The following is a 10853-nucleotide window of genomic DNA, read 5'->3' on the forward strand; positions in this document are numbered from 1 at the left end:
ACAAAAAACCGGTTCAGGGAACCTTCTGGGCCGGCCCAGTCGCGTCGGTTGGCCCGCTCGCCTGTGCGTTTCTCCGACAACTTGCCGCAACGAGCGGCAAATAGGAAATTCCCAAACCTTCATGCAGCCTTTCCACCTCATGAAATTCACTTGGGCCGTATTATTGCTGCTTGCTTCTCCCCCCAAAATCCCCCAACGGCCCAATAATACGCTCAGAAACAGAACATCCCCCAACAATCCGGCGGCGGCTTCTTCGTCTTCCCCAGAACCAGACCAAGAGCTCCAATCCCCGCATGGAGTCGGGCTCTGATGACGGGAGCAACAGCAGCAGCAGCAGCTGCCCCCCCGGCATCGCGGCCTTGCGCTCAGGTACTGTTAATTAATAGCCTTCTACTCGAACTCGTCCCCGAACGATCTGTAGAGCTCATCCATCTGTTGTGGGTCGGGGTTCAAACGGCGTTAGGGTTGCGGCAGTGCCAACACCTTTTGCTTTCCTCCCTACTCCTACTTGTAGATCGCCACATTGTTTGGTTCAGTCTACGAAATGCACTAGGTTATGATACGTACCACTTGTATGGTTCTTGATCTGTGGTGGAAATGTGGAATGTTTCTCCGAGAACATTATCTGTGATGCAACATGCCTCCTGTCTCCGATAGGATGTTCATATGATGGGGTATATCCCTCCTCCCCCTAACAGATTGTTGCTATGGTGGAATATGTCGGTCTAAGAAAATTTTACCTACACGGATTGCAGGTCGTACTGTTGCTGGTGGAAAGAACAAGTCTGCACCAAGTCGTAGGCAGAGAGTGACTACTGACTTAAGCATATATTCAGACCTTTCCTGCCGCAGGGCACCCGCCCCACCTCGGCTCCAGGGGGTTCTCCAAAAGGATTCAGCTAAGGAGCTTGGGCAGGCTTGGGCCAAGTTTTTCCATGCCAATGGCATTCCTGGGGAGAAAGCCGACTGCCCGCATTTCCAAGAGGCCATGAGATTGACGCAACAACTTGGTCCGGTGGTTCAGGACGTTCCTACAGGTTCAGAAATTGATTGGCCATGCCTGCAGTCCGAGTATGACGAATTGATGGAGCGTGTGACCGAATGGAAAGGTTGGTGGGATCTGTATGGTGTTACTGTGATGTGTGACTCATGGATAGGACCTACTGGGACAACCATCGTAAACTTCATGATCTCCTGCGATAGGTGCATGTACTTTCACAAGTCTGTTGATGCCACCGGACGCATGCAGAGTGTTCCGTATCTCTATGAATTGATTAGGAAGGTGGTTGTGGAGGAGATTGGGCAAGGCTTCGTAGTTCAAATTGTGACACAGAATGGATCAAACTTCAAGGAAGCGTGCGGGCAACTCATCAAGGAGTATCTGCACATTGTTTGGCAGCCATGTGCGGCTCATACTGTTAATCTCATGCTGATGGAAATTGGAAATATCCCCAAGGTTGATGCGGTGCTCTCCAGTGCCAAGCGGATATGTAGGTTTTTCTATAGTTATTCTGAACCTCTGCACGCTCAAATGAAAACCAAGATTGGTGGAGAGTTGATCCCACCCAATGCCGCAAGGTTCGGAACTGACTTTATGTGTCTACAAAGTTACTGGGATAACAAAGACAAGCTCAGGTAGTGGATGATCTCGAATGAGTGGGAAGATGGCCCTTGGAGTAGGGAGGCAGATTATGATTACACGTATGACTGCTTGATAAGGTGCTCCTGGTGGGAAGATGTCAAATGGGTACTAGATAGAATCCGACCACTTTATGCCATACTTCAGCACGCAGACTCACCTAAGACTAGGTCAATTTCTGGATTTATGCCTAGAATGATTGCTGCTAGGGATGAATTACAATCTCTTTTCCCGGAGGGTTCAGAAGATTTGAACGATTTCATGGATGTGGTTGACAGGAGGGTTGCAGATCTATATGATGGCACTCTTATGATTGCAGGTAAGGACTAAGTTACTGTGTGTCTTATTTTTAATGGCCTTCATCCATTGTGAATTTATCTAACTCTCTTTCTTCTACAGCTGGTGTGCTTGATCCTGAAGCCCACTACAAGCATGATCTTGCAAGCAATCTAGATTACATGCAAGCATTCACGATGGCAATTGAGAAGGTTGCAGAGTCACCTGCAAATGCAGTGGCGGCACTGGACCAGTTCGAAACTTTTCGTTCTTCTAGCGGGAGGTTTGACAAAGATATTGCTCGACGTTAAAAAATGCTAGCACATTGGACCCAGCTTCTTGGTGGTCGTATTTTGGAGGAGAAGTAAAACTCCTTCAGGGCTATGCGATCCGAATTGTGTCCTGATGTATGTCCTCTAGTAGGTGCGAGCGAAACTGGAGTACATATGCATTGATGCATGCACAAGCGACAAATCAGCTTACCTCTGAAAAGCTTCACAAGTTGGTCTATGTCCGATACAATCTTAACCTGCGGTTCGAACAATCTAAAACAGATAAGGAAGAAAAGGATGGCAAGGGGAAAAAAGAGCTCGATCTTTGCAGATTGATGATGGATGTTGCACTATATGATAAAGAAAACCCTATCATGGATTGGCTGAAAAACCCCGGGAGTGCATCCTTGACTTCACTGGATGAAAAAGATGAATGTGATCTCCCTACACCATCTAGGGCTGTGATTGGTATGTTATGCAAAGGGAAATCAAGTGAAGATGTCCTTGACAAGCCAATCGGGGTTTTGGAATTGAAGAGGAACTGCACCCTCTCCAGCAGGAAGCAAAAGAGGAAAAGGGGGAAGATGGCTACTGATAATAATGGTTCGTTGCACGGAATGTCTACTAGGAAAAAGACGAAGGATCTCTCCAGCCTCTAGCCTTTTGCTGGCAGGAAATTCTGTTTAGAAGTTGCCAGCAAAGCGGGTTGCTATTCATGTTAATATTCAATTTCTCTGTTCTACTTCAGCAAGTATTAAATGATCTATCTAATTCAAGTGTCAACCTAACACTCATGACAGTTTTGTTGACTTCCTCTTTAGGTTAATCTGTCCTGGATAACCTTTGGATGTTGTGAATGGTGGCTATTCAGATGGATCCAACATTAGCTAAGAGCTGGGGTAGAACGGATGGCCAGTTCTGAAGCACAAGAGCCTGAAATCCAAAACATGGGGTGTTAGATCTTAGGGTTGTGATCTCTTGCTGATTTCGAACTCCAGATGCTGCATGCCAACTTGTGATTTTTAATGACCTCTCTGATCTTCTGCCTGTAGTAAGATGCTATGTTAGGTACCTTTTGAGAAATGTTCTAATGCTCGCTGGTTATCTAGTTTAATTTCCATGATGACTGTCGTTCTGCGTGCTCTGCTGAAACATTGTGCGCCTTTGGAATCTCTGATCGATGGTGCCAAAAGGAAGTATATCTATAGGCATAAATGTTTCTTCAATCCCCTTTTCTTGTCACTAACGTGGGAATTCATGTGCTTTCAGAGCGACCGTTCTCCCTAAAGTTTGCTTCAATAACATATACAGTAGATTATTTGTTCGATTGTTTTCCACTTTACGCCAAGAAAAATATGCAGCAACACAATCCAGTAGCATTGACAAAGCTGTTAAAAAAAGAATTTGTCATAGATATCAAGTGGTAATACAAGAGCAGATGTACATATGCACAGCCATATCACTTCACATGGGGAGGGAGAGGGATGCTGGCTTCGGGTCCAAAAACTGTACACAACACAACCGAGCCCAACATCCTACATACAGTCCAATGATCAAAGGGAACCCATGTCTAACAATTGCATGCTTCGCGTTAGCCGGAATCTTGTGTTCAAGAGACATTGCCCCCAAAGATCAAGCTCCAAGCAGGGAATCATCAAGAAACACCAACCTTGCTGTTCTCAGATCCGGGTTCATTTTAGTCTTCAAGAAGGATCAACTTTGCCGATGGTGGCGCCGATCTTCGCCAGTGTGGTGTACAAACCCTACTATGTGTCTGGGTGTCACACTCTTCAAACCAAAATCGGAATGTTAAAGCTTGCGCCAAACTCCATTCATGGGAAACTCATGTAACTGTTGACTAACGTTTTCGCTGGGATCACAACGGTCTTGCTGAGCACAAACAGCACAAGGGTTAGCTCGAGCATCAGGATCGTGTTGAGGAATGTCCGGTCGACAATCCAACCGTATAGTGTGATGCCCCCAGGGTTGGTTAGCAGATAGAGCACTGCAGTGCACAAGTGTAGAATAAAATGCATGAGCACTGTATGAAGGAAAATAAAACATTATGCATGTACTGCTAGCATAAAAAAAAAGATTTAGCGACACAACTTGAAGGAAGCTTTAAAGCGAGGTTTATCAATGCAAAATTTAAAGGAAGCATTAGCTTACTAACCAAGCGATTCTCTCTTGTGGTATGAAGACATATAAGATGCCAATTGAGCTGTGTTATGAGAATTGCCTTGCATTGAGCCACTTTCCATAGACTCCAAGTCACTTTCCGAGTAATCTCTCAGGAACATATGCGCTGGAAAGGGCACAAGGTTCCCAGAATCATTTGGGGTGCTCACGTATGTAGAATCACTCGAGCATGTCGCTAAAGCATGCCATCGACTAGCTATTGCGGCAATGTTTTGAGCTCTGTGAGAAATTTTAGCAGCTCCATGTAAACAAAGGACAAGGCCTACAACTTGAACAACTGAAGATACCTGCAGCAGAAAATTTATGATCTGATATTATTTACACCACATACAGAAGGGGAAGTTTATGATGTTTTTGGAATAAACGAACATATGGTACTCACAGCTATATCACCACCATTGGTGAAATTGATTGGCCCGTTGTATGCTGTTGTCTTGTAAAGAATGGCGAACTGGCTTGCTGTAACAGAAAAGAAGAGCAGCAAAAGGAACATGCGGAACCTGTGACTGATTTTGGAGAGATTATGGCGGAGCTGCAGGTGCTCTTTCAAATAGACTAGAGGATCCGCGTCTTGCTCTACAACTTTTCCGTAATCATCAAAGTGTATAACTTGTAGATTGCAAACCAAGTTGAAAAGCATGCAGGAAGACAACACAATTGTGGTCAAATACATCCATGACATGATGGAAGCAAATAGCACAATGCATGACCTCCAAATTGACTGATGGAACATGTGGGAAAAGCGGAACATCTCTCGAGTGACCTTCACAGCAAGGCATGGCAATATCCACCACATAAGTGTTCGGAAGAAGTCCTGTCATTGGGGTCGCAGCACTTGTCAACACAAAAATCGAATGACAAAACTCATACACATTATGAGTGATGAATGAATAATGTTTGCAGTCCTAGTCACGGAATTTCATAATTCAAATTTCCACTAGAAATAACTAAACCTATGACTAGTAGAGACTAATCAAACAGACATGTGGCACAAACACAAACCTGCTAGTGCAAGACTGCAACACACCCATGGCCCCGCTCACATGCGGACACAAGCAGGCACATGCTGACATGCATATACAACATATATAACCGAGAATCGATCACCTCGACCCGCCCTCAAGTAAGGACAGGCCCATGAATCCAGGGCGGCAGAAATATATATTAAAAAAAGGATCCAGACAGGAGGTTTCAGATTTTCAGTAGGTTAGCAGATGGGCTGCAACAAGGAAACCTCCTGAATCTAAGCACCATCTTACATCCACAGTCTCAAGACTCCCAATGTATTGTTTCTTCCTAAATCCATGCACAACGCAAAGCAATCATATGCTCCCTGATTTCACTTAATTTATCATTCAGTTGCACTATGTTTCGACAAAATGGCGCGGAGCACGGTTGCACTTGATCATCTACTAGTCAGTATAACAAGAAATTCATCCGGCTGCTCGCTTTGAAGATGAATCCAGACAAGTTCCTTGCCTCATTTCACAGCTAAATCAGGATACCAAAGCTCTCACAAAAATTCCCCCAATCAACGGGCCATATGGAAAAGTTACTACTAGGCATTCGTCCGCAAGTCATGGAAGCACACGCCAAAATTGAGCTCTGCGAGACAGCACCTGGATCCTGACGACGTACTCCTTCTGGAAGCGGATCCGCATGCCAAGCTCCGGGTCAACGAAGAGGAACTTGCGGAGGCCGTACATGGCCATCTTCCGCGACACGCAGGCGACGGCGACGGCCGCGGCCGCCGCCTGCGACATCATGACGCACACCTCGAACATCTCAACCTCGAAGTCGTCGCAGACCCGCTCGTGCTTGCGGCATGGGGAGAGGCTCACGGCCATCGCGGGCAGCGCGACGCCCACCACCGCCAGCGCGGACGCCGCGAAGGCCACGCCGAGAGGGGTCGAGGCAGAGAGCCCCGACACCGCGAGGAACGCCTCGAGCCGCCGGAGCCACCGCGCCAGCGGCGCGTCTGCGTCGGCGCCGGAGCCGGCGAGCGAGAGCAGCGGCACGGAGATCGCCAGGTGGTTCTCCGACAGTGGCCGATTCGGCGGCCTGCTTAGTGACGGAGGCAGCGGCGGCGGCATGGGCGGCGGGGACGGTGCTCCGGCGAGGCGGTCGCCGTTGGCCATGAGGGCGGGAAAGGGGAGGAAGGAGGGGTACGCCGCACAGGTGTAAAATGCCGGCGGTTGGAAGGCGGGGACGAGGAAGTGGGCCCTTTTATTCTGCTCGGGGGCACGTGGGGCCGCACTGGTGAGCGGCGAGCCCACATGTCGGTGGGGGGCAGGTGTTTTTTTTTACAGAACGGTGGGGGAGCAGGTTGGAGTGGCGAGGGAGCGAAGAGATCTGTGCTTTGGGTATCTCCGGTGTTGCGTGCGACGCCGGGGAAGTGAAGGGACACGTGGCGGGGATCCCAGGACGGTGTAGGTGCCTTTGCAAGGTGCCTTTCGATTTGCGTGTGAAGGATGCCAGAAAGGTTCCACATGGCTGGCTACGGTTCGTAGCCTCACGGACAGGGAGCAAAATCGAATTTTATTTTACAAAACTACCTAAAATCTCAGAGGAATACGCATTTTTTATATTGTACTTTCGCCGTCTCCGGGTTTATTAGACTCCTTCGTACTTTGAATCAAATTTTAACTATTTACTCTATCCGTCCACGAATAAATGTATATCTGCATCAACTTTATAGAAAAAAATAACAACATGACACTAAATTAGTATCACTAAATTCATTTTAAAATGTACTTTCATAATATGTCAATTTGATTTCATATATGCTACTGCTTTTTTCTAAAGTTGATCAAAATTAAAAATATTTGACTTAACACAAAAGGTAGAAGTACTTATTCATGAACAGAGGGAGTATATAACTAACAACATATGATTTATATTATGGAAAATGATTTTAATCAGTCGGCCGATCTAGCGCAGGGCGTCCGCCACCTCCCTTGCTCAACATGTGGTCTACATGAGCACATCTCTCTTTCTCATCTCATCTCTGCAACAGCGGTGGTGTTGTAGAATGGTGGCAGCGGACGACGACTGTGCAAGTGCGAGACACGGCCGGAGATGTTGTTGCAATTTTTGCAACATAGGTCTTGTTGCAGAAAATTAGATGTGTCGGATATGAGTTTACAACTTCTACAATAAGAATACTATTGCAGAAAATTAGAGAAAAAGATGTTTGCTCAACATGAGTCTTGTCAGGAAATTAGAGAAGAGAAGGTTTTACAATAAGGATTGTGTTATAGAAAATTAGAGAAGTGAAGGTTTTGCAACAAAGGTCTTGTTGCAAGAGGAACGATATGGACATGCTGCATCAACAAATCGGACGGGTGGCGGATTTCGCCGACCGACGTGTAGCACGCCCCTTATAGTATGCTATAAAAAGTCTATGGTTGAATTTTTATTCGAAAGAAGATTCTAATCATGTAATTTTTGTGACATATAAATCATAAAATTCCGTTGCATTCTCGTTGCCCTTCCCTAACCATTGATTGCTAGGGCAAACTCTTCCCTCCAAATTTCATCGGCCAACCTGTGGATTCGGCTTCCCTTTGCCTGCCGCTCCGACAATTGGTGTCGAGGAGGCGAATCCCAGTGCCTCCGCTCCGGCTAGTAGTTTAGGTTAGGTTTTTTAGTCATTGCAAGTGCGGCGCTCGGAGGGATGGCGCGCTTCTTCTTCGAGTTTATCTTTCAGGATACGAGTCCGTTCATCTGTACGTAGTCAATGGAGCTCCAACTTACATTCATGCCATCTCTCTGGGGCGGTGAGGTTAGGGTTTTTCGTCATGTGACGAGATCTGGTTCAAGTGCTTCAGATCTATGCAAGAGTTCAACGACAACGATTGCGGTTCTAGGGCGCTGGTCCTTAGGGGCACATGCACAAAGACTTTCCGGCTATCATCGACAAGGTCAAGCCGGCTCTAGTAAGGGAGCGGCGACAACAGCGCGTCGGCGGCTCGTTCTGGCGGCAATAGTGGTCGTTCAGTGGTCTTAGAATCTCGATAGATCTGTAGGGTTTTAGTCCACGCAGGGGTGGCGTTTGGAAGGATGGCGGCGCTCCTTCTTCGAGTCAGTCTTTCGGGTTTCGATCCTCCTCAAGTTTGTTCGTTGGGATGGATTAGACGGAGCTCCAGCTAGATGCCTGCTAGCTCCTTGGGGCGGCGAGGTTAGAGTTTCTCGTCATTCGTACGCGACGGCTATATTTGGTCTAAGGTTCTTTAGATCGATTCAAGAATTTAACGACGATGATTGCAGCTCCGGGGTGCTAGTCCTTGACTTCCCGGCTGTTATCGACAAGGTCAGTCCGGCTTCAGTACAAGAGCGGCAACAATCGCGAGTCGGCGGCTCGTTTGGCGGCAACAATGGTCCTTCAGTGGTTCATTGACCTCGATAGATACTTTGTATTTCAAGTGAATCTTTATAATAAATCTGATTTTTTTCTACTCTCAATGAAGTTTAAAAAAATGTTCGTACAAAAGACATGTGCTTATCGTATATGACCTCAACCATCTCTTTGAGCTGGTACTTGACATGCGAGCAGTGGCGGCGCCACGGTAGGGGCGACTATGATCGGCCGCCCCGGGTAGCCGAAATCCCGTATACGAATAATACGATTCGTTTTGTGCTCCACGGTCACGCACAAGCCCAGTAGCAGTCCACACCCCAATTCTCAAATCGAGCCACGCAGCCAGAGACTAGCGAGACTAACCTAGCCGCCACAGAGCTCCGCCTCGGCGGCGGCCCGGCCGCCGGCCACCGTGCACCTGGTCCAGAGCCAATCCATTTCCTTATGTTGTTGACCTTCAATTTCTGTAGGTAGTCCAACTCCAAGCGCAATCAGACAATCAGCAAGTAGTCCAACTCCAATACTTGTTCCAAGACATACTCTATATTGATATCCAATTTGTTCACCAAACAACAACCACCGTCAATGAAAAGTACTGTAGATCGGAGTGATCCAACCTAAAAACACACGAACATAGATAAACACGAACAAATCTGAGCAAATCCATCAAACATAGATCCGCCAGAGACACGCCTCCACACGCCCACCGACAATGCTAGATGCACCACCGGAATGAGGGCTAGGCAGGGAGGACCTTATTTCATCTTCAACCAGCCGCCGCCGTCCCGCCTTCCAAGCAGGACACAAACCCCTAATAAATCTCGAAGACACATCTAAAAACGGAACCCTCTCATGGGTAAAGGCGGGATCCACGACACCCTCATGGCCCTAAGACCATTGAAAACAAGGCGGAACGTCGACAGCGCCGGCGGGAGGCAGAGATCCCTAATTTTTTGGGAGGAGGCGGCCACAAGGTAGGATTCCCGAAGGTGCTCTCATGTTAGTAGTTCTCTATGACATTCATGTTAGATTTTGTGATTTTTGATGGAACATCGCCTAGTTGTTGAGAATCTCAAACTGTTCCTAATCATTGGTTATGTTAATTTCTGAGTGCATCTAGCTTCATATTTGAATTTTATGAGCTTTGGTTCAGCGGATTTGCGTTTGTCAATCAAATAATTTGTACCTCAAATGTTCCGCCCCGGCTAAGTTCAATTCCTGAATCCGCCACTGCATGCGAGTGACTTGTAGAGGCTTCTTCCAACAAAATATGGAGCATGTGCCACGTCACAAACAACTACCGTTGTCTGATCCTTTAGTGATCACTCCCAACTTTGTGCCCAGATATAGAGAACACTAGTAGCGGGCACAAGTAGTGTACGGAGGAGAGATGGAGTCGGGCGTGAGCTCTGGCGACAGGCCAGGCGGTCCCGCCGACGCCCCACCGTCGCCCCGCCCATCTCAACCCCGCCCGCCGCCACTCACCCCCCACCCATCCACCCCCTGCTGCCCACCGCGCCGTCTGCTCCAGCTCTTGGCCGTCGACCTGGCGGTTCTGACGGCGGCAAGAAGTCTCACGTTTCGGGTAGAGCTTTCCGCGTCGTGCTTCGTCCAGGTAAAGCCTTCCAAGACCGTGTTTTCTCCTCCCTTCGGTCCAGTGTCGTCTTCAACCCTCGTCCTGGCTCGCCTCTCAGTCCTGGGACGGTGTGGGTAGTCGTCCCCGCGACGGGGCCCCCCTCTTTCCGCTGTCTCTCTCTCCACCCTTGCCTCGATCCTCTTCTGCGCATGCCCCGCTCGCCTTGTGGCGGTGCAGACGGAGCCCCTGATTTTCTCCATCCAAGTGGCTAGCGAGGCCGTCGCCAAGCTCATGGTCGAGTCCCGCGTCGGCGCGTCGGCGGCGGTGCAGCTCAAGCTGTGTCTGTCGGTGGCCGAGGCGCGCGCGTTGGCTTCGATCGCCCTCGAGTCCCGCGCGTCCGCCCCACCCGCCGCTTTCAAGCGCTCGGTTAATGCGCATGGGCGCCGCCGTAGCCTTTCGGCTCGTAGCCGCTTGCCTCCGCCTAGGTCATGCCTTCCCGCTCTTCTGCCCCGTCCCATCGCGTGCCATGTT

General features: G+C 48.5%; 2 protein-coding genes across 5 annotated transcripts; one reads left to right on the forward strand and one right to left on the reverse strand.

The window, feature by feature from the left end:
• The first annotated feature begins 237 nt into the window (after positions 1 to 237).
• LOC119332743 lies at positions 238 to 3307 on the forward strand. Of its 4 annotated transcripts, none has more exons than XM_037605896.1 (4): positions 238 to 369; positions 756 to 1958; positions 2039 to 2904; positions 3009 to 3307. In XM_037605896.1, exons 1-2 carry the CDS (start codon positions 294 to 296, stop codon positions 1637 to 1639), a joined length of 960 nt encoding a protein of 319 aa, XP_037461793.1. In that variant the 5' UTR covers positions 238 to 293; the 3' UTR covers positions 1640 to 1958; positions 2039 to 2904; positions 3009 to 3307. The 4 variants fall into 4 exon arrangements, with proteins under 4 accessions (XP_037461793.1, XP_037461792.1, XP_037461794.1 ...); XM_037605895.1 differs by having other exon boundaries at positions 2039 to 2892; XM_037605897.1 differs by having other exon boundaries at positions 2039 to 2790.
• Positions 3308 to 3571: 264 nt separating this feature from the next.
• Positions 3572 to 6573, reverse strand: LOC119330750. Its single transcript, XM_037603877.1, has 4 exons — positions 6006 to 6573; positions 4769 to 5200; positions 4361 to 4673; positions 3572 to 4192 (listed from the first exon to the last, which is right to left on the reverse strand). Exons 1-4 carry the CDS (start codon positions 6522 to 6524, stop codon positions 4020 to 4022), a joined length of 1437 nt encoding a protein of 478 aa, XP_037459774.1. The 5' UTR covers positions 6525 to 6573; the 3' UTR covers positions 3572 to 4019.
• Between the last annotated feature and the right edge of the window lie 4280 nt (positions 6574 to 10853).

This window comes from Triticum dicoccoides, chromosome 7A (assembly GCF_002162155.2).
Source record: "Triticum dicoccoides isolate Atlit2015 ecotype Zavitan chromosome 7A, WEW_v2.0, whole genome shotgun sequence".
Classification (NCBI taxonomy): domain Eukaryota; kingdom Viridiplantae; phylum Streptophyta; class Magnoliopsida; order Poales; family Poaceae; genus Triticum; species Triticum dicoccoides.

Bases quoted from the DNA above. Each gene is read 5' to 3' on its own strand.
- LOC119332743 (XM_037605894.1), top strand. From the start codon at position 294: ATGGAGTCGGGCTCTGATGACGGGAGCAACAGCAGCAGCAGCAGCTGC. The intron at 370-755 runs GTACTGTTAATT...CACGGATTGCAG, and splicing joins CATCGCGGCCTTGCGCTCAG to GTCGTACTGTTGCTGGTGGA.
- LOC119330750 (XM_037603877.1), bottom strand. From the start codon at position 6,524: ATGGCCAACGGCGACCGCCTCGCCGGAGCACCGTCCCCGCCGCCCATG. The intron at 4,674-4,768 runs GTGAGTACCATA...TTTCTGCTGCAG, and splicing joins CCAATGGTGGTGATATAGCT to GTATCTTCAGTTGTTCAAGT. The intron at 4,193-4,360 runs GTTAGTAAGCTA...TGTGCACTGCAG, and splicing joins CCACAAGAGAGAATCGCTTG to TGCTCTATCTGCTAACCAAC.